Source organism: Apium graveolens, chromosome 10 (genome assembly GCF_009905375.1).
Source record: "Apium graveolens cultivar Ventura chromosome 10, ASM990537v1, whole genome shotgun sequence".
NCBI lineage: Eukaryota > Viridiplantae > Streptophyta > Magnoliopsida > Apiales > Apiaceae > Apium > Apium graveolens.
This window is the reverse complement of record NC_133656.1, coordinates 237395168-237418137: the sequence shown is the minus strand read 5'-3', so window position 1 is coordinate 237418137 and position 22970 is coordinate 237395168. Positions and strand designations below refer to the sequence as shown.

The 22970-nt window shown below is 36.2% G+C and overlaps 1 protein-coding gene across 4 annotated transcripts; it reads right to left on the bottom strand.

Annotated features, from left to right (window-relative positions):
- Nucleotides 1-596: 596 nt before the first annotated feature.
- On the bottom strand, nt 597-9329 carry LOC141689394 (diacylglycerol kinase 2). 4 transcript variants are annotated; one of them, XM_074493668.1, is made up of 9 exons: nt 9084-9329; nt 6502-6599; nt 4964-6132; nt 3482-3857; nt 3231-3307; nt 2671-2790; nt 2412-2576; nt 1511-1648; nt 597-1044 (listed from the first exon to the last, which is right to left on the bottom strand). In XM_074493668.1, the coding sequence occupies exons 3-9, from the start codon at nt 6041-6043 to the stop codon at nt 889-891; spliced, it is 2112 nt and encodes a 703-aa protein (XP_074349769.1). In that variant the 5' UTR covers nt 6044-6132; nt 6502-6599; nt 9084-9329; the 3' UTR covers nt 597-888. The 4 variants fall into 4 exon arrangements, with proteins under 4 accessions (XP_074349769.1, XP_074349768.1, XP_074349772.1 ...); XM_074493667.1 differs by lacking the exon at nt 6502-6599; XM_074493671.1 differs by lacking the exon at nt 6502-6599 and having other exon boundaries at nt 4964-6122.
- Nucleotides 9330-22970: the final 13641 nt, after the last annotated feature.

Sequence of the window (22970 nt, the reverse complement as noted above, 5' to 3'; positions counted from 1 at the left end):
TAGACTGTGTTTGTCAGCTACTCGTTCCGTCCCTTGGATTTATTAACATTTGAAATGAAATGAATTTACACGCATTTTACGGCTTTAATCTACTATAATTACATAATTTTTTTTTTCTGAATAAATATTAAATGTTTAAATTTTTATTAAAAAAAATAATTCAAAATAATTTATGAATCTATACTAGATAAAAACAATAACACGTGTGACGAACGCTCAATTTCTAATGTTAACAATCTATTTAAACGGTGAGAGGATTAAAGAGAAACACCCGGTATCTATTACTCTCAATTTTCATTTTCTTTTGGTCAGAAATCACAGGCAAAAGAGGTTATAGACTCCCTTGGCGGGTGAAAAGATCGATTACAAAAATTCAATCACAACCTCCTCTAATAGTTCTATTGAAAATGCTAGTAAATAACACACAAAATATGGGCCTAGATTCTCTCTTATTTTCTAACTAATGCAGATCCGGCAAGATCATAATTAAATTGGTAAAACAACGCAATTGGGGTGCATGAGTAAAGAAGTGTGAAATCTCGATGTCCTCTTATATTATAGTAATCGCTTCAGCTTAAAGTACAAGAACACGAACGGAAAGAAAAAAAATCTAATACTCTATTAAATCAGGTAATATGTAAGGCTATGAAACATGGGAATCGTCTAAAACAAACTAGTGTATTGATTCCCTCTATATCGCTACTCTCTTTGTCCTATATATGATACAGCAGATACTGTTTCTCCTGCAACTTACAACTCAAAAAACAAGAGAGAATCACCGGAACAAAAAGGTATGGGCATCTAAAATTACGCTTGTTAGCAAAATTTGAGTAGTGTTGTGGAAATGGTGATATGAGAATTCGTGTGCCAACTAAAGGAATAATTAGATCAAGAAAGCTGAAGGGCAATCTCCTGGAGAAGTAATTTCTTTTGAGATGCATTGATAACACCTTTACACTCTGCATCAACCAAAACATCTGTCATAATAGCAGCAGCATGGCCTCTTGGTTCCTGTGAACCTGAAGCCCTTCTTAACATAAACACCTGATAATGAAATAATAAACAATAAGTCGCTGTCATTTCTTTTGTACAATATCGGAGGATTTTTCTATTTTAAGCATATCTAAGCAAATAGTGACTTCTCCTAACTAGGTAATTTTTCTCCACAAATCTAAGAGACAATACAATATACAATTTCAAATTGTAATAATATCATAAAGACACAAGCATTTTTAATAATTGAGACCTGAAGCAGTACTAGCAACATTATTACCAAATCTACAAGTATAATACCCAAGGCTTCACATAAGCTAAACTCTCAATACCCTTAACAACTCCACTGATCTATCTATTTATCAAATATTCCTAATTTAATTTTTATTATGTTTAAGAGACTTTTAGTGCCACAGTTTCCAAGAACAGCCAGCTATGCATGCAGTGGATGGTGCATTAACATTGTAAAGTACAAAAAAGATATACATTAAAATCCATGACTGGAGATCGATGATACCTGTCCATGATGTGATATTTCTAAACATCCTGGCTGCTGTATAAAAGGCTCCCCGTCTATTTGAACTGGAAAAGGACTTGAAAGATGTATTTTTATGGTTTTTCCTTGGGCTAGCCTCCTAGCCTGGGAAAGTCCAACCTGATAGAAAAATAAGAGCTTTTGTGAATTCCAGGGTTAATATATCATGTATTGGCATCTTCGTGCACATAATTATGTAATTCATGAAACTCATGAGTTATGGGTATATATAACCCTCCATCTAATTAAATTAATAGAATAGGTGTAGGAGATAATGTGTAAATCAGGAAAAAAATATTAGAGGAGAGCCTTTACATATTAGAAAGTACATAATTGTCTAGTATATCATATATTAGATGCATCTTAATATAGTGATAAATATGCATATTCTCTAAGCAACAGATCACTGCCACACTACTGACTGTATATTTACATTTGCAAATCAAGACATAAGAGTGAGAGCATCAGGAAGACAATTACATAGGAAGACAATTACATAGGGCGACTGACAAAGTAAGACCTTGAAACTGACGACTGACTTACATTACATAATCAACAAGACATAATATTGTAACAAGTAAGAAAAACTAGTTTTCATATTAATTTACGAAGTCACTAAGCGTTAAAATTTACACGCTGCTATACTTTTTGTTTGTTACCTTTTTTACATTCTTCTTCAGTTCTATGCAAATGAGTGTCCTACTGTATATGATAATCATTACTTCTACAAAAGCGATAGATAGGTGCTAACCCAGAAAAAACGTTGTTATAATAATTTTCCACGACGTTTTAAGTAATACAGATTCAACAGTTGACACATTAATTTACGCCCAATTTATCGACAACTCAGTCTACAAACTAATTGGAAAATGAAAGAGATTACCTGAAGCTTGCCAAGATGCCATGCTCCAGAAACGCATACAACCTCTAGCATTTTATCATGCTTGTACTGATGACTAAATTGATCATCATGCTCATAATCATTTTGCCAAAGATCCACACCTCCCATATAACTGCCAATATTGAGCACAATTAAACCTTCCGCATCCTGAAAATTTGCGAACAAAATTTGTTAAGCTTACATTTAAAAACTTTATAAAAGGAAAAGTTCTTCAATATATAATTAATCATAACTGATGTACCTTTGGAATCTGAATGTCCTTTCCATCAACTTCAAGCCACACTTGCCATGGTAGGTCCGCACATGTTCTGTCCATTATATCCCTAGCCCCTTCTTTCGCATACCGCAATTTATTCACAAACTAGTCAAAATTTAAGAAACCATAAAAGCATATAGTTCAGATAATTGGAATTTAATACGTCAGATGCACAAAGCTACATGCTTTAGGCAATAGAAAATGCACGAGCCTTATTTCTGCTCCGGCGACCTATACATGTATTTACATATTCCACTTATCAATACTCGAATTTGACAATCAAAGCAGTTCCTATTTGGTAATCCCAGCCAAAGAAAAACATATTATTTTAAATGTAATCTCCATCTACTTTTTTACAATTATATTCTCCTTCTCATTCTGAACAGATTTAAAATTTTGTATAAAAAGAGGGAAAGAAGAAAGGGAAAAAACATACATACTGTAAAAAGCATAAGAACTGGACAAGTCACAATGAGTAAATCATGCATGCTGTAAGAAACTGGAAGCGGATGATAAATAATGAGTAACATAAATTGCATAGCTACCTGACTGTAAAACTTCCCCGGGTTTTCTTCCCTAGTAACATGAAATTCATATGCAACCTTGGCATCACATCCAATACCTAATCAACACAGAGTCACAGATACATTTAAGATGTATAAGACTTGAAAACATATGCACATAAGCGTAGACCAGAGATCCATGGTTTAGTAAAGGTTCAATACAAAGGGAAGGTCTGGGTCTGGAGGGAGATGGAAATATGACAGCTTTCTGGGGACAAAAATAATTTTTTTACCTAAATAATTCATCATATACTTGGATTGAATTTTTTCCGAAGCATCATCACAATTTTCTTGAGTGATGTTAACCTTCCAGCGATCTAACATTGTAACCGCTGCATGATTAATGTCATACAGAAGAGAGCTTACACCACCTTGACCTTCGACCGTTGAGAATCCTCCACCCCATCTCAAAACCCTGGATAGATCATTTCCGGTCCCTAGTGGTAGAACTGCAACAGGTGGCGGTGACTCAAAGTTATGTTTCTCAATTGCATCAAGAACCCAAGCGACAGTTCCATCTCCACCACAAACCAAAATTCTAAAATATTGCACATTACTGAATAACTTCAAACCAGCCTCAGGCCCTTGCGAGGAACTGAGTTCAAACACCTGAAACAGGAAGTTGCTTTATTTAGATACCTTAACAATAGAATTAAATTTAAAATATTAGACATTAACATGGACTTATGGATAGATGCTCTGACTTAGAATACAAAAGACACCTTTGGTAAGTTATTTCTAAGCAAAAAGGTCAGACCTTTTATATGGCAGAAAGCCAAACTATATGGCGTGACTGATTCATAGTTTTGTTAGGTGCACGCTCCATTACATACCTCTTAGCCTACAAACTCTACAGACCTACAGAATTACCAATATAGACACATAATGCACTTAATACACGAGTAGGAATCACCAAAAAAATCTGAACATATAAATTAATAAAAAAATACTTGGTTCAGCAAAACGCAACTACATTTCACTAAAAATATAAAGACTGTTCACCTAAGTTTGTAGGCTAAGATATTTCTATCTGAACATAAGCCATTTGTCATAGTGGGTAATACAATTCTATGCTAAAAGACATACAAGGTTATTCTAGTGGATAATGATAAGATCAATTGTATCAACACCGAATGCAACACATAAGGTAAATTGCATGACACGGATTTTTTACAACAGAATAATGCATTTCAAGCTCAATACTATTAAGTGCTTTTTTTTTGTTTGTAACAAAAAATACCTAGTACTTGAAGCATAGAGGTTCCAGTGTTGAATCAAGTACAACCATGAGTATTGTAATTACATCTACCAAGCTTTTTCAAAACTTAACACCCTTTAAGAATCAGGAAAACTCATGTTTTCCTAAATGCATATATATATAAGCTTTGCATATTTCGACGATATATATTACCTAAAGCTGCAAACTCTAATAACAACTAACAATAACAAAAAGAGCACTTCTCCTACTTGCAAAGACGGAACAAAAAAGAATTGATATAGGCTATCGAAAAGGAACACCAGATGAGTGAACTAAGCTCGTGAACTCATCATGAGAAGTTCGAAACGAATCGAGTTTTGAATCCTCACTCTCTTCTCTATGCAAAAATAGTAAAACTGGTTTTGGGTTTTCTCACCAATATAGCTTATCATAACAGAGGTTTATACTGTAACAAATACATATCTAGATTGATATAATACTGACACATAACATTTACCTGCACAGGATTCAATAGCATGCTTAATCTCCTTTTAAGAGCTGGTCCATTTTGAGCCCCACTCTTAGTATTGATGAAGACCAGAAGAGGTCTTGCATCTGCAGGCAAGTCCACTAATTCATAACGTCTTAAGCGATCCTGGATAAAAATTTCCCGATTCTTATGGGTGACGTCATTCTGGACACTCTTCTTTCCAAGCACCCCGCTATCCTTCAAACCAACAATACCACTAAGCACATACTGGAGTGCTGTATTGGCAGCTGAATTATCCTGCAGCTTGTTGTTTATAGAGCGACCGGCTCCATTTTTGTTTCGATGGCGCTTACTTCTAATTTGACCACGAAGAGAGGAAGCAATAAGTTCTTCTGTAATTGAGTTCAGCATTCCACCTCTACTCTTTTCATAGTCAACTTCTTTGACACATAGAGGAGAAAGTATGACCCTTCGAAGTGAACCCAAGTCACACACATTGCCCGACTCTTCAGACATTTTAGCGTGACACTTAACATGTATCAGACGCTGACACCACAGGCAGTGCCATGTTGGGGAGGCATCAATAAAAGGAACACCACAAGGTTCATCACAATAAGAACAAAAAGCAGACATCTCCGAATTTTCATCCATGGTATTCCATCTTTCTGACCAGTGATGTAGCACATGGCTAAAACTAGCTTGCGCAACACATTTGCAATCCTTTCTTGCAAACTGATAGCAACTGAAATGCGCCGATACACCACAAACAGAGCAACGCTGGACGGGAGAATGAGCCGTGGGTTTTGAACCTGTGCTCTGTGGGGATACCACAGAAGTTAGACAAACACAGCATGTAGATGGCTGTTTGCCATGAGAAAAATCTTCCACCCATGCATGGTGTGATAACGGAAGTTTTAGCTTCTTCCACGCCTTCTTTTTCTCTCTTGCAGAAGCCTTTACCCAATACAGAGATGTCTTTCTCTGCCATTTAAGAAATGCATATATAACTGCTATAAATCCAAATGAAGCTGTAACTAACCATCCAAAATTTGGACCATAAGAATTTGAGGTACTCAGCAAGCTATTCAATAAACTAAAATCGATCATGGTGAAACTAGTCCGTCATTATCTATCTCAACTCTTTTGGCAGCCTACAAGGCTGATGATATCCAAATCCAAGCAGATTCTGGATGACCCTAAGCCACGGAAATAATTATAATCAGTCCAAAGAAGTAACGAGTAAAGAGAAAAACTATTTTCATATGAACAAGAACCCAGTACACCGCATGATCACCAGTTATATGGAATAGATTACATACAGCCAAAGCTAAAAACTCTAAAAATCTTAATGAAGGCAATTGTATAACCCAAATGCTAGAGGATCCGACAGTATGCTACACTATGTATTTGAAATTGCCACTATCAATGGTGTTTAATCTCTTGTAAAAGGATTGGGATCACTAACTTTATTCAAGCAGAAACACATGTAGCACGGAACTTATCCATATGCCAATCACAGTCACAATTAAAAACTTAAATATTATAACTTTATCATGCTTGTATACCATTTCAGAAATGTTTGCTGAGCATATATCGCACCACCAAGAAATTATACCCTCCAACCTGTTGTAGGATGAAGCTGAACATCCAATTCTGTTTCACTCTACAAAATACACTGAATTAATTTTAAATACTGCAGTTTCCTTTTTCAGGGTAGAAGTGCTCACAATAAATCATAAGTAATAACTAGATAATGGGTTGTACAAAATCTTAATGGCTATAATTTCTTATTATCTACAAGGTCAAATGCTCTTCTTGAGAGTTTGTTTGGGCACTGACATAAGAAAACAAAGTGACCTTTGAGTAAAAATTTATCAAATATTGTTTTAGAAGCTCTAGTGTCAGGGGTAAGTGATTAGAAGTCTTTTTCACCCATTATCTTCTTTTCACTCAATCTTTGTCTCGACACACATACCTTGCCTCAAATACTGTTGAAAAAACTTGGAGAAGAAAAAGACACCTACATTTTGCAGAGAACTTGTACTGTTTTTTTTTTTTTTTTTTTTGCTGAGAACTTGTACTGCTATTTTTACTTACTTTTATTCTTCTTCAAAAACTCAAGGTAAACTACTAATTAATGGGTAAATTACATGTCCATAATTTACTCCATAACTCCACTACCCCACTACTAAACAATTCTAAATTAATATTTTTCTCTAATAATTAATCTATTGCTAAATATCTAATAATTAAATAAACAAATAATTAATAACTAAATTTAAGATTATTCCAACATTCACCCCATAATCTTAAATTTACGAAGCACTTTCTCTTCGCCTGTGATGCACTTCTCACCACCATCAATTTTGATGCACTATCTCATCAAAAATACTTTGGAGCACTTTCTCTCCAAAAACACTTTGGAGCACTTTCTCTCCACAACTCTAAAGGAGTGGTTCTCCCTCGATCAATTGTGCCATCCTTTCTTCATCATTCTGAAATCTACAATTCTTTGCCAGATGCCCATATTTTTTGCATTTGTAGCATTGTGGCTTTCCTTTGTACCAGCAGTCTTTTTCTTCATGTCCCATCTTATGACAATGGTTGCATTGAACTTTGTTACCTGTGCCTTTTGAGGATGAAGCTTTAGCTAATAGCAGTCCCTCATTTTTTCCTCCAATTTCTTCCTCCCTCGTTGATCTCCTTTGGTCCACGGCGTGAAGTGAATTGATCAATTCTGAAACAGTTAATTTCGAAAGATCTTTAGTATCTTCAAGTGAGGAAATTTTAGTTTCATACCTCTCAGGAAGAGTCACTAAAAGTTTGTCCACTACTCTTTGACTTGAGAAATCTCCACCAAGTAGTTTGATTTGGTTAACAATGGACATCAACCTACTCCCATATTCCTTGACGCCTTCATTATTTTTCATTCTCATCATCTCAAACTCTCTCTTGAGGTTCAGAATTTGCATCAGTTTGGTTTGTTGATTGCCTTCAAATTCTTCCTTAATTTTTGTCCATGCTTCTTTAGGAGTATCACAACTCATAATAGTTTTAGTAATAGTTAGTTTTAATATGTTTGTAAAGCCTATATAATGGCTAGTTTACCTTGAGTTTTTGAAGAAGAATAAAAGTAAGTAAAAATAGCAGTACAAGTTCTCTGCAAAATGTAGGTGTCTTTTTCTTCTCTAAGTTTTTCCAACAAATACTTGGTCCTAATTCTTTTCAGCTAGTACAAGTTTAAATGTTAAATTATGTTAACACTAATATTCATATTGGTCCTAATAGGTCTAATGAACTTCATATGTTAATATTGTTAATAAATAATAACAATAAACATGGACTGTATGGTTTTAAATTTTAATAGAAAAATGAAGAATTGAAGTCTTTTTAGCATCGAGACTCATAGAAAAAGGTTACCAAAGGAACAAAATTAAAACGGTGGTAAATTTACATCACACGAGCTGTCAATCATCTGGTCTAGTAGCTCACCAGCTTCATATGACCACAATGTTCAATAGATAACAATCCTAATATTGACATATCAGCTCAAGAGCAAAATGCTTAGTTGCTTTCGTAATTATTACATTTCTAATTTTGTCTTCACAATATGCAAATCACACAAAACTACCACCAGAATTCAATTACAACATCCACAGCTGACATCTTTTAAACTCCAAAAACGTACAAACACTGTCTGACGGAATTTATAAACATCCTTCACATAAACACAAGCTAAATAACATACACAATAGCTCACTGAGTAAAGCTATAGCATACGCACAATATCACAGAGCCTACGCATTTTTTCCGCAACAACATCCCTCGAAATTTCAACAACAGCAGCATTTCAAAACCTAACCGTACACAATCCATCAACAATACCTCAATTCCGCATTCAAACTAACCTAATCAACACAAACTCTCCAATTCTATCATCTATCAAAATCAATATCCACAACATAAATAAAATATAAACAACACAACACCGCAATTCAATCACAACAATTTTTTTTTAAAAAAAAACCTAAAAAATGACGATAACAACAAAGCAACAAACCGATCTAACAATTCAACATCAAATCGATCAACACAACAATAAAAACAAACAAATAAACACAAAATACAAGAGATCTCGAACACAAACCACTAAATTCGCCCCAAAAAACCGCCGAGAGTCGTCGCAATCGGAGAACAAACAGCGGAGATCTTCGAAATTGATGTGCGCGATCATGAACATAATTTAAACGAGAATTTAATTTAGATTTTTAACGAGTTGAACGCGTGTGTGTATAGATGTATGTATAGATTGTACGGACGGTGTTGTGAGAGAGGAAGAAGACTTGGAGGAGAGGGAAAGGGGAAAAAGGTGGCGGGGGATGGTATTTAATTTCAATAAAACACGCCGGTCTTTTTGGGAAAATCGAGGGAGACTGCGTGTCTGTGCGTGTTTGTGGGGAAATTACTTTTTTCACCCTTGTTTTGGGATTTTTTCCGAACTCGAGTCGTGTCGAATTTTTTGATAAATGAATTTGAATTGATATACGTTCTGGAATACTTTTTACTCAAATTATTATTTTTATTTTTTTAAATATTATTTTTCAGAAAATAAAATATTTCTCTAGAAATATTCTTTAGAATTCATTTTTTATTGATGAATGACTTGATTTAATGAAGATGGTTTTTATTTACAAAAAAGAAGGTTTATTTTGTATCATTTTTTTATTCTCCTTGAAACATATATATTATCAACTCTTAAGCACGCGAGTAAAATCATGATAGCATATAAACGATTACTTGAAAGAGAAATTTTAGAATTTTCAAAACGGCCCACAAAACCGTTCCCATATATAAGGTGAATATTTGATAATTTTTTGATAAATATATGGGACCCCGCGTATATATATACACTAGCTAGTGAGTCCACAAATTAAAATGTGACAAATATTATATCATGTCATTGATTTTTTTAAAAAAATTAATTTGGGATACCTAGCACAACTTGCTCGAAAACCTAGCCAAATTCAAAATTTTTAGAAAAAGTAATTAATTAAGCTTATAAAGTTCTGTTTGCATGCATAAAAATGAAGAACTGATATATTGAAGATGAAGAAGAATGTGTTACAGAACTTATTTTTACATTGTTGTTAATCTACTCTCTTAATTCTATCACTTATATCAAGCTCAATATCTAACAACTTTTCTAACTGTTTTTCCCGCTCATTTCATATTTGACTGATCTAGCTGGCTGTTTGACCAAGCCTTTTATCATCCTTGTTGTCAGCCTATATGTTACCATCTGTATATTTATCATCCCCCTCAAGTGAGGAGAGTGAAGTAAATTACACACTCCTAACTTGGAGAGTAAAAACTGCAGTTGATAGGAAGGAAGAGATTCGGTGAGGAGATCTACAAGTTGTTCAGATGTAGGCAAATGATGAGTAACCACAATACCCTGTTTGATCTTCTGTCGAACCAAATGATAGTCAATTTCGATGTGTTTTGTGCGTTCATGAAACACTGAATTAGAAGGAATATGCAGAGCAGAATTATTATCACAATATAAGGATACATGTGTAACATCAGGTGTGTGAAGTTCCTTACAAAGGGAAATCAGCCAGGTAATCTCACAACAGGAGTCAGCCATAGCTCTGTACTCAGCCTCTGCGGAAGACCTGGACACAATAGCCTGCCTTTTACATTTTCATGAGACCAATGAATCACCCAAGGTAACACAGTAACCCGTAATTGATTGACGAGTTTGCTTACAACTTCCCCAGTCAGCATCAGTAAAGACTCTAAGATTAAAACTAGAAGTGTTAGACATCAATATGCCCTGACCACATGTGTGCTTAATATATCTGACCAACTTAAGGGAAGCTAACCAATGATACTCTTGAGGTTTATGCATGAACTGTGCCAAAATATGCACAGGATAAGATAAATCAGGTCTTGTAATTGTGAGATAGATAAGTCGACCTACCAACCTTCTATATGCTGAAAGATCTGAAAGTACTGGTGAATCAGAGTCAACAGTCAAGTTGTGATGTTGATCAAGGGGGACCAGACTTTGATTAACATCCATGTATCCAACATCTTTGATAATATCAAGAGAGTACTTATTTTGATGTATAAAGATTCCAGCAGCAGTTCTTTTAATCTCGATTCCCAAAAAATATTTCAAAGGACCCAAATCCTTTATTTTGAACTTACTTTCCAAAAACAGTTTCACTTGAGACATCAACTCAGAATTATTGCCAGTAAGTACCATATCATCTACATAGACTAACATCATGATCAATTGTGAACCTTTCTTAAGAACAAACAAACTTGAATCACTAAATGACTGAGTGAAACCAAATTCCAGAAGAGCCGTAGAGAGAGTATCAAACCGCTCTCGTGGAGCCTGTCTTAGACCATAAAGGAACTTAATCAACTTACATACCAACTGAGCACCAGGATATTTCTGTAAGATATCATTATAAATTACATAACCCTGAGGAATGTCCATGAAAACCTCTTCATGTAGAGAACCATGTAGAAATGCATTTGTTACATCCAATTGAGTGATGTCCCAATTTTGCCTAGCAGCTAAGGCAAGAAGAACCCTAAATGTAGTCATCTTGGCTACAGGGGCAAACGTGTCAAAAAAATCAAGTCCTTCTGTTTGTGTGAACCCTTTTGCCACTAACTTTGCCTTATATCTGTCTAAGTGTCTATCTTTCCATCTGGGAGATACTTGACTTTATAAAGCCATTTACAGCCTACTACTTTCTTATGAGGAGGAAGAGGTACAATCTCCCAAGTGTCATTAGCTTCTAGTCCAGCTAATTCTGTGTTCATAGTTGTACACCACTCACTAAATTGAGCTGCTTGTTTAAAGTGGTAGGTTCCAGAGCTTTGACAACAATGATGGAATTAACAAAGGTGGAAGGTAGACCTGTGAAATCTTTAAACCTGCTAGGAACTTATTTGACTCTCTGAGGTCTATCTAACACTTGAGGTGGAAGTATAGGGGTAACTGTAGAAGGACTAGAGTCAAGAGAGTGTGTAGTAGTGTCAACAGACTCATTAGTATTCACAGGTGAATTAGTTGGAGACTCAGCAACAAACTGAGGAGAAGAATCTGATGAATTATCAAGCTCGGGTAAAGGAAATGAGGTAATCGGGTCAATAGCATAGTATGATGATGTGTCATGGAATAATGTTGGAAGTGATGGAGTAGATGTAATGTGCTTGAAAGGAAAAGATGTTTCAATAAAGGTAACATCTCTGGATACAAAAACCTGTTTTATGGAAAGATTTAAAACTTTGTAACCTTTTGTGGCATAGGGATAACCTAAAAACACACCCTTGATGCTTCTTGGAGCAAACTTATCAGATGACTTAGGTACTACTGTTGCAAAACATAAACAACCAAATACTCTAAGTTGAGAGAAATCTGGCTTCTGACCAAATAAAACTTCATAAGGTGTCATTCCATGAAGAAGAGGAGATGGTGTTCTATTAATTATATAGCATGTTGTTAAAACACAATCACCCCACAAAGAAAGTGGAATGTGAGCATGAAACCTTAATGCTCTAGCTACATTGAGAAGATGCCTATGTCTTCTTTCAACTAAACCATTCTGCGGAGGAGAATAAACACATAATGTCTGGTGAACAATTCCATGAGTAGCACATAAAGACTGAACTTTTTGATTAACAAATTCAGTACCATTATCAGAGCGAAATGTTTTAATAGTAAGATTAAATTGAGTTTTGACATATGCAACAAATTCTGTCAAAATAGAGGAAACGGTTGACTTGTCAGATAACAAGTATAACCAGGAAGCCCTTGATTTATCATCCACCAAAGTTAAGAAGTACATACAGTTTCCATGAGTTTTAATTCTATACGGACCCCATAAGTCCATATGAACTAAGTCAAATATAGATGTACTAACAGAATCACTTAAAGGAAAAGGTTTCCTAATTTGTTTTGACAAGTGACAATTGTCACAATCACGAGACATTTATGATTTACAAGGAAAAGGAAACATGTTTACTACAGAGTGTGGAACATGTCCAGTTCTGGCATGCCAAAGAGAAGATACAGAAGTCTGAGAGGAGATGGAGACACATGTAGCTTCATGATTAAGATGATCAGTATTCAGAATATACGGACCATTGATAGCTTTACCAATCTCTAGGTCCCTCATCAAGACAGGGGCCTGAAGAATGCATTTGTTATCATGAAAAAGAATATTAAAGTTACCGCCAGGAAACAACTTTGATATTGATAACAAATTATATTGAAACTCAGGAACACATAGAACATTGTGTAAAGTCAGATGAGATGATAAAGGAAATGAACCTAGGTGTGTAACTTTAGCAGTCCCACCATTTGGCAAATAAAGAACTGACTCACACTTTCTCAGATTGTGTAATAGGTGTATATATGGTGTCACATGATCTGTGGCACCAGTGTCTACAATCCAATCAGCATCAGTATGTGGTATAGCATTAACAGGACTAGCAAAGTGAAACATATTACCTGCAAACTGAGCACTGTTTACAAAGGCATATGAAGAGCCATCTGTCTGTCCAGTATTAGTCCTGAAACTTTGCTGAAACATCTGTGAAAGGAATATGTCCTAAGTCCAATCATGTATTAGGAATTAGGAATAACTTTTTATGTAATCTGTTTTGATTTCATTGATATTAATAAAAGACTTGTTGTTATTCCTAGTGGACTAACAATGAGATTTACAGAAGGGGGGTTGAATGTAAATCTCAAAACTTTTTCAAGTTTTGAGCAGTTTATGAAAGTTGTGTGTTCAAGAAGAACAAGTGTGTGAATTGCTTTAAGCTAATACAGACAGATATATATTCAAGCACAAATGTAAAGAACACAACAGACCTTAAAAACTTTTCTGGTGGATTTGTTGTTCCACCAGAGATGGTATTTTTAGAAAATCTGTGATTAAACAATGTTGATCACAGCTGCATCCTAGTACAAACTAGATGAATTTTCTCTCAATATTTTTCTAAACAGCTCTGGAAAATCTCTCATCTAATTACTAGCTTCTACTTGGTTTTTATATTACCAAGTGTACAAGTGAAGAACAATATAAAATACAGTAATAAAATAAGATCTTCACTTGCTTCTTTTCCTGTTCACTCCAGTACTTTGTTGACTATTGCATCTTTGTACTAGAGAAGAACGGCTACTTTTTCTGTTGTTCCTGAAATTCGGCTACCACATCTCAGTTGTCTCTATCAACCCATGTGCCTCTGTTTGTAGGTACAACTACCCCTTATCAACGGCTAATCATCAGAACATCCGTTGAAGCTTTCATCCGTTGATGCACTCATCCGTTGAAGGATGTTATCCGTTGAAGCTTTCATCCGTTGATGCACTCATCCGTTGAAGGATGTTATCCGTTGATGACTTTATCCGTTGAAGCTTTAGAGACATCCGTTGAAGCTTAGCTTCTCATCCGTTGAAGGTCTTTAAGTCATCCGTTGATACCACTTCACTTATACAAAATTACAAGGCATGAAGTATTTACAATTGGCCTTCCTATCTGCATATCATCTGGTAGTCAACATGACTCATAGTTTCTCTCAACTTCCAAGAATTACATTTTAAATACAGAGACTGAAATATGCTACAACACTAGACTTATTTTTAAGTAAAGCTACACCATCAACGGATAGCCAAAGTGGTCTTATCCGTTGAGGCTACAGACACTAAATTTCTACTTAAGGATTTTGTTAAACATATCATCAAACTAATGCACATACATTCCTAACAATCTCCCCCTATTTATGTCTATAAGAATTGTAGGCATAAATTCAGGGTTAACTTGATGATAACAAAACACTTAACAGATATATGAATTGAAACTAAGTAGAAATTTAAAAATGCTGCAAAAGTGTATGTACTAGGAGATAATTGAAGATTTACAGTGTTTCCAAGGACACTCCTTTAGTCTGAGCAAATCATCTTTTTCTTCTTTGTTCCCTGGTTTTCTTTCCTAGCCTTTTGTCATTTTCCTCAATTTGGAGTTGGAGTTGTCTGAAGAATTCAGCTTCATCTTCAACACTGACATCCAACTTAGATTGCATTTCTTTGAGAGTTTCATTGCTGGCAATCTCTAAATTCCATCAACCAATGAGGTGATTTGAGAATTTTCATTTCCCTTTCTTGAATGAGTAAAGTCCCGGGTAAAGCATTGGGCTCCCTCCAAGTTTTCCTTATATTGGCTATCTTGTTGAGAATTTCAGTCTTGGCAGTTCTGGTAAAGCCAGAATCCTTTTGTATAGCTGAATAGACTCTAATCAAGGTAGAGTAGCCTTCATCCAGGATCCTGTGGAGAGGCCATGTTCTTTCCCCAGCTCCTTTATATCTGAACACTAATCTCTCTGGTAACTGTCTGTAGGCAGCTATTCCCCTTACATCCTCCAGCTCATCCAGATAGAGTTCAATGTCTGAAATTTCTTTTATGTCACAGATGTGAACATAATCATCTTTAGAAATGGGTGACTTAGGCTTAGGTTTTTGTTTTTGAGTGAATTTCTTAGAGGTTAAGGGAGGTGTAGATTTTGGTTTTCTTTTCTGTTTCTTTGGTAGTGGAAGAGTGGTTAGAAAGGTAGGCAATTTGATAGTGTCCCAATCAATAGGTTCCTCTTTTGGAATGATTGGTTCACCATGGATGTTTATTGTGGGATCAGCAACAAGGGGTTCAGGTATGGAAGGTAGTGGTTTAGATATAGATTTGGTTATTTCAGTGTTATCTCCACTCCTTTTATGTGCCTTGGCCTTTCTTCTGTTTCCCTTCTGCCATTCCTCTCTTTCTTCCACACTCTCACCAAATATACTCCCTAAAACCTCATCTAGGTTTGTAGTCTTGTCTTCACCCCTGACTTCAATCCCTTTTTCTTTTTCAACTAGACTTGACTTTAGCTGTTGTTCAAGCTTTGCTTGTGCTCTTTTGTCAGCCTTTAATTGCTTGTCTTCTTCCTTCTTGGCTATTGAGAATTTGGGATGTCCTTGCATCACACATATGCTCTTTCCCTCTCTAATGATAATAGCTCTATTTCTCCTTACAGCCTCATCCATGGTCTTTTTGAGATAAGCAATACTTCTGCCTAAAATCTTGTTCTCATCAGCTTTTGGAGGAGGAAAGTCCACTTCTTTTAAAGGATTCTTTGTTGAGTCCTTATTGGATCTTTCATTGGGCTTGAGAATTATAGCTTGTAGTTCTTTGGAAGAAGCTTCTCCATCCTTATGACTCCCTACTGGCATGAGCTCCATGTTGATTGGTTCAATTTTTGTGCTGTATTTCACAGATGTTGATTTGTCTTGTGTAGAACCAAACAACAGTTGCAACCTTTCATCAATTCTCCTCCTTTGCTCTTTCACTTGAATTTCAGCTGCTGCTAGCTGAATCAAATCAATTCCATCAGGCTTGCCCTTGATTTGAATGATTGGAGAAGTAGTGATGGCAGGAACTAGCACTTTAGATATGTTGACTTTTGTAGATGGCTCTCCTTCCCCTTCCCTTTTACTCTCCCCCTTTTTGTTATCATCAAGGAGAGGGGTCAAGCCTTGTGCTTTTGCCAGCTGCATTAGGAGACTGGTTTGAGATTGTTGATTGTGAAGAATGGTGGCCACAGAATTTTCAATAACTTGAACTCTGTCTTCTAACTTGGCCAACCGTTTTTCAGTAACAGATTCTTTCTTCAATCTCAAAACCAAGTCCTGCAATGTACCATAGGGCATGACTGAATCCAATTTTTCTGAAGTATAGGTTTTCAAGTCAGCAATATCCTTCCTGAGATCATCCATACTCAGATTCTGCTTCACTTGCTGCAGCTTCATGAGATGCAGTGAGTCCAGGTGAGCTTGAAGGATAGCCTTGATACTTGCATGTGAAGTATTCTGAATGGCCTGTTGAATAGTGTTGATTTGTTTGACTAAAGAGACATTAAATTCCCCTGATCTGTACTCCTTAGTCAAGGCCCATTCAGGTAGATTTGGAATTGAACTAGGGCCTTCATCTCCCCCTAAGTTCATACTTCCATAAAAAGAAATAGAGTCATCATCATCAGAATTTGCTCCAAATTCCTCAGATGGCTCACCAGCTGTAGAAGGCATTTTGTTAATGGCAGCTTTATCCCTTTGAAGAGATTCTGTTGTGTGCACTAGATGTAGTGACCTTTCTGCTTTCTCATTGCCCTGAGCAGCCAACAGTTGATAGGCTGTCACAGGATGAGTAAAAGTGTCAGCATCCAAGGAAATGTTATCAATTACAGCTTTGTAATGTTGCTGAAATTGTCTTTCCTTTTCAGCATCAACCACAATCATTGACTCATTAGCAATGGTTGGTTCCACCCTTGTATCTACTGTACCTGCTTTTCTCTCTTTTTCTCTATGTTCTTGCATCAGGGGCTCCCCCTGGCTCACACAACTCACTCCCTCACCTTCACCTACTAAGGTGGTACTCCACTCACTTACTTTTGCCATGCTGGAAGAAATAGCATGCATTTTTGAGCTCTCAATCTCTCCTTTTGCCTGGGAGCAACCCAGCCTCTCACTCAAATTGTCACTCCCTTCCCTCAATCCTAAGAGTGATTGCACAGTATTCATGTCTTCTACACTTGGGATTAATTCAGTTATTTGTGTAGAGACTGTCAACGGATGTGGAATATCCGTTGAAGGTGAAACTGATGTTATCAACGGATAACTGCTGTTAAGCTTATCCGTTGAAGAACAACCACTTGTCAACGGATGAGTGATATCCGTTGAAGAAGGAAAAGAAGTTGAAATTGAAAGTGATATAACTGTTGAATCTGTGTAGATTGATTTGAGATGTGGTGACACAGATCCTTCAATTATATCTGAAAGAATTTGCGGGTGATCCAACAAATCATCCAAGAGATGATGATCACCTTTATTTGAGTGGGGCTTCTCCCTGAGTTGTAAAGAGGGAGAATCAGGAATTGATGGGAATAACATATCCACATCCAGAGATGGTGATGAAGTGTTTGGTGATTGATGTGTGTTTATTGTGAGAGAATGGGGCTGTGACTCCACATTTATTGGAGTCACATCAAACTGAGTTTGAGAAGGCATAGATACAGATGGATGTATCTGTGCAGTGTGTGCACCCTGTGTAGAAGATTGGGTTCTAGCCTTCTTTCTTCTAATAAAGGCTTTTGTTGGTGAGTGTTTGGCTTTAGTGTCCCTCCCTCGTTTGTTCTGTGTTCCTGGTTTGGAACTATTTTCAATAGTAACATCCTTTTGGGAGGATGCTACTAGGGATGTGCTAGATACCTTTTCAACCACCACAGCTTTTTGAGAAACTGTGGCTTGGCTAGCTTGGGAAGCACTCAACTTTCCTTCCTTATCCTGGGGGTTTCTTTGATGTTCACCCCTCCCCTCACCACTCACACCCTGTTCACTCACCTCAGGGTTAATAGTTGGTGTTACAACTGTTGTCTTTTGAGAAACAACAGAGGTGGATTTCTTTGTCTTTGATTTTGAAAGTTTAGTTTTGGTGACCTTGGTAGAAATCTGTTGGGGCATCACAGATTTCATGGCCACACTAGAAGATAAAGAAATAGAGGGGTTGGAAGAAGTAGGAGTTGTAGAAGCAATTACCTCACCTACCTGAGGTGCATTCATGATTGGTAAATATACCAATGATACACTGCTGTTAAGATCCATTCTCATCAAGTCTGCAAGAACTCTTTTCTCTTGTGCCCAGCACTTGAGTTTATTATTCTCATTGATTATGACTAAACCTTCAGCAACATGGTTAGCCAATAACATAAAGAATCTAGCATAATAGATGTTATTAGGTCTATTAGCTTTGTTACCTAATCTAGTACCTAATTCTAGCATCACATAGTTGCTAAAGTTAAAATACCTATCAGAAACAAGCATATAGAGCATATTAACCAGAGATGAAGTTATGGCATCAAAATTACTAATTTTCCCAGAGAAAACCTTTATAAAGGCATCCCCAAGGAAACTCCATTCTTTCCTAAGGCCTTTTCTTCTAATACTCCCTAAATTAGCAGAGTTAAGAGAATAACCTATGGAATCTAACATGCTGGATACATCACTATCAGTGTGTGGTGTCATGACATTGTTCTCAGGCAATTTAAAACATGCTTGTAAATCATCACAGTTAATACAGTGAGTTTTACCTTTGAGAGTGAAGGAGATAGTCATATCCATGGAGTTGAACTCAGCAGTTGTCCAAATCTCCTCAACTACTTCACAGAAAATTGTTGGGGCTTCCAGCATTGCATAGCTAAGTTTACAGTTTTTGATGAAGTCCATCATTTTATGATAGTCTGAGTGGGCTTCATTCTTTTCTACCAAAGCTATGAAATTGTTCTTTTCATAGATGAACCCAGATTGAGACATAATCTTCACGACTGGTGCCATTGTTGTGAGTAGAAATTGCAGAGAATAACTTGAAGTTTTTGCAGAGAGAAAATGGTAAATGCTTGAAATTTTAAGAAAGCGTAAAGTAAAAATGAACAATCAGAAGGACTTATATGCTTTCTCAAATTAATAAACAAAAATATAAAATAAAGATTTATCAATAAATATGCGTTAGTGAATTTCAGCCGTTTTAAGAATAAACTGTAAGTATTCTAAAAACTACCTTTAAAACCAATACATACAGATGTATGTATGAGTATCAACGGTTAAGAGAATAGAATCAACGGCTGTTAAACACCTGAATTGATTGATGTGACATTTTAACGGATAAGGCAAATTGTCATCCGTTGAAAGGTACTTCAGTTTTATCCGTTGACGGATAAAAATTCCAGAAATGTATTTGTCTTTCAACGGATAATGATTATCCGTTGATAGAGCAATTTTGACTTTCAACGGATAGGGAACATCCGTTGATGGAATAAACTATGTTAAAAGTCAAATTTGTTCTTAGCAACTAATATATTTCAGGCTTCAATTCAAATTGCAATAAAGACATGAATTTTAAGAGTAATTAAGCATACCTAGCTCACTTACCAATCTTGTGAATGTTGATTCATCAAGTGGCTTGGTAAATATGTCAGCAATTTGTTGTTCACTTGGAACAAAATGTAGTTCCACTGTACCATTCATGACATGCTCCCTAATGAAGTGGTACTTGATATCAATGTGCTTGGTCCTTGAGTGCTGCACAGGATTCTCTGTTATGGCTATGGCACTTGTGTTGTCACAAAAGATAGGAATTCTATCAACATGAAGTCCATAGTCAAGGAGTTGGTTCCTCATCCATAACACTTGAGAATAGCAACTTCCAGCAGCAATGTATTCAGTCTCAGCTGTAGAAGTAGAGACTGAATTTTGCTTTTTGCTAAACCATGATACAAGCTTGTTTCCCAGGAATTGGCAGGAGCCTGTTGTACTTTTCCTATCTATTTTGCAACCTGCATAGTCTGCATCTGAATAACCAATTAGATCAAAGCCAGATTCTCTAGGATACCAAATACCTAAATTTGGTGTACCCTTGAGATATCTGAAAATCCTTTTGATAGCAATTAAGTGAGACTCCCTAGGATCAGCTTGGAATCTAGCACATAGACATGTAGCAAACATTATATCTGGTCTGCTAGCAGTTAAATATAAAAGTGAACCAACCATGCCTCTATAACTTGTAATATCCACAGACCTTTCAGTCTTATTTAATTCAAGTTTGGTGGCAGTGGCCATGGGAGTTTTTGCAGATGAACATTCCATTAAGTCAAACTTCTTTAAAAGATCATAAATATATTTAGTTTGACTAATGAAAATCCCATCACTAACTTGTTTAACTTGTAAACCAAGAAAATAGGTTAGTTCTCCCATTAGGCTCATTTCATAATTACTTTGCATTAGCTTAGCAAACTTTTTGCAAAATTTATCATCTATAGAGCCAAATATTATGTCATCTACATAAATTTGAACAAGTATACTAGAGCCATTAACATCCCTAAAGAAGAGAGTTTTATCAACAGTACCTCTAGTGAAGTGATTCTCCAAAAGAAATTTTGATAAGGTTTCATACCAGGCTCTAGGTGCTTGCTTCAGTCCATAGAGTGCTTTCAACAGATAATACACATAGTCTGGAAAATTTGGATCTTCAAATCCTGGAGGTTGACTTACATAGACTTCTTCCTCTAATTTCCCATTTAGAAATGCACTCTTGACATCCATTTGATAGACTTTGAAATTGGCATGGGCTGCATGGGCTAGAAATATTCTGATGGCTTCAAGTCTTGCAACAGGAGCATATGTTTCATCAAAATCTATTCCCTCTTGCTGAGAATAGCCTTTAGCAACCAGTCTGGCTTTATTCCTTATGATAATGCCATTTTCATCCATCTTGTTTCTGAATACCCACTTTGTGTCAATAGGACTCTTGTTCTTTGGTTTGGGTACCAGCTTCCATACTTGGTTTCTCTCAAATTGGTTCAGCTCTTCCTGCATAGCTAATATCCAATCTGGATCCAATAGAGCTTCTTCCACTTTCTTAGGTTCCTTCTGAGACAGAAAACTACTATACAGACATTCATCTTGAGTGGCTTTTCTTGTTTGCACTTTAGATGATGCATCACCAATGATCAGTTCAAAGGGATGATTCTTGGTCCATTTCCTTTGTGGTGGAAGATGTGCTCTAGATGAGGTGGCCTCAGTATTGTCATGATGTGAGACAGAGTGTTGACTAGTTGAAACTCCCCCTGAGTTGTTGGTCCTTTGCAGGGAACTTGGAGTTCTATCAACTGATGATGTAAATCGATTATCCGTTGATGAACTATGATCAACGGATGCTTCATTTTGTACTTCAACGGATGATGCACTATGTCTTTCAACGGATACTGCATTGCCTCTATCAACGGATGCAGTATTTTGTGCATTATCCAAGGGCATGTTTTGAATCCCTTTTGAAGTGTCATCTCCATCAGTCTCCTCTTCACTATCATCACAATATATCTCAATGTTGTCAAATTTGAGTCTCTCATTATGTCCCTCATCTGTTAGTCCATCAATCTTTTTATCATCAAACACAACATGCACAGATTCCATAACAATGTTGGTTCTTAGATTGAAGACCCTATAAGATTTTCCAGCTGAGTAACCAACAAATATCCCTTCATCAGCCTTTGCATCAAACTTCCCTTTATGGTCAGATTGATTCCTCAGTATAAAGCATTTACATCCAAAGACATGAAGAAAGTTTACAGTTGGTTTTCTTCTCTTGAACAACTGATAAGGAGTCATGCCTTTAGCTTGATTGATCAAAGAAATATTCTGAGTGAAGCAGGCACAATTAACAGCTTCAGCCCAGAAATATGTTGGTAACTTTGATTCTTCAAGCATTGTTCTGGCAGCTTCAATTAAAGATCTGTTCTTTCTTTCAACAACCCCATTTTGCTGAGGTGTTCTTGGAGCTGAGAACTCATGCATGATTCCATTTTCTTCACAGAACAGCCTTAATGTTAAATTCTTGAATTCAGTTCCATTGTCACTCCTGATATTTCTAACCTTCAAGTCAGGATGATTGTTGACTTGCCTGATGTGATTGATAATGATTTCACTTGCTTCATCCTTTGATCCAAGAAAATAGACCCATGAGAACTTTGAGAAATCATCTACAATCACTAAGCAATATCTTTTTCTTGCAATAGACAATACATTGACTGGTCCAAATAAATCCATATGTAGCAGCTGTAATGGTTCATCAATTGTTGTTTCAAGCTTCTTTTTGAATGATGCTTTCCTTTGTTTGCCTTTCTGACAAGCATCACATAAACCATCCCTTGAGAATTCAACTAGAGGGATTCCTCTAACTAAGTCCTTTTTGACTAGATCATTCATTGTCTTGAAATTCAAGTGAGATAGCTTCTTGTGCCATAGCCAACTTTCAACTGTGCTTGCTTTGCTGAAGAGACAAGTAATGGATTCTGCATCTGTAGAGTTGAAGTCAGCTATGTACACATTTCCTTTTCTAACTCCAGTTAGAACCACTTTGTTGTCTTT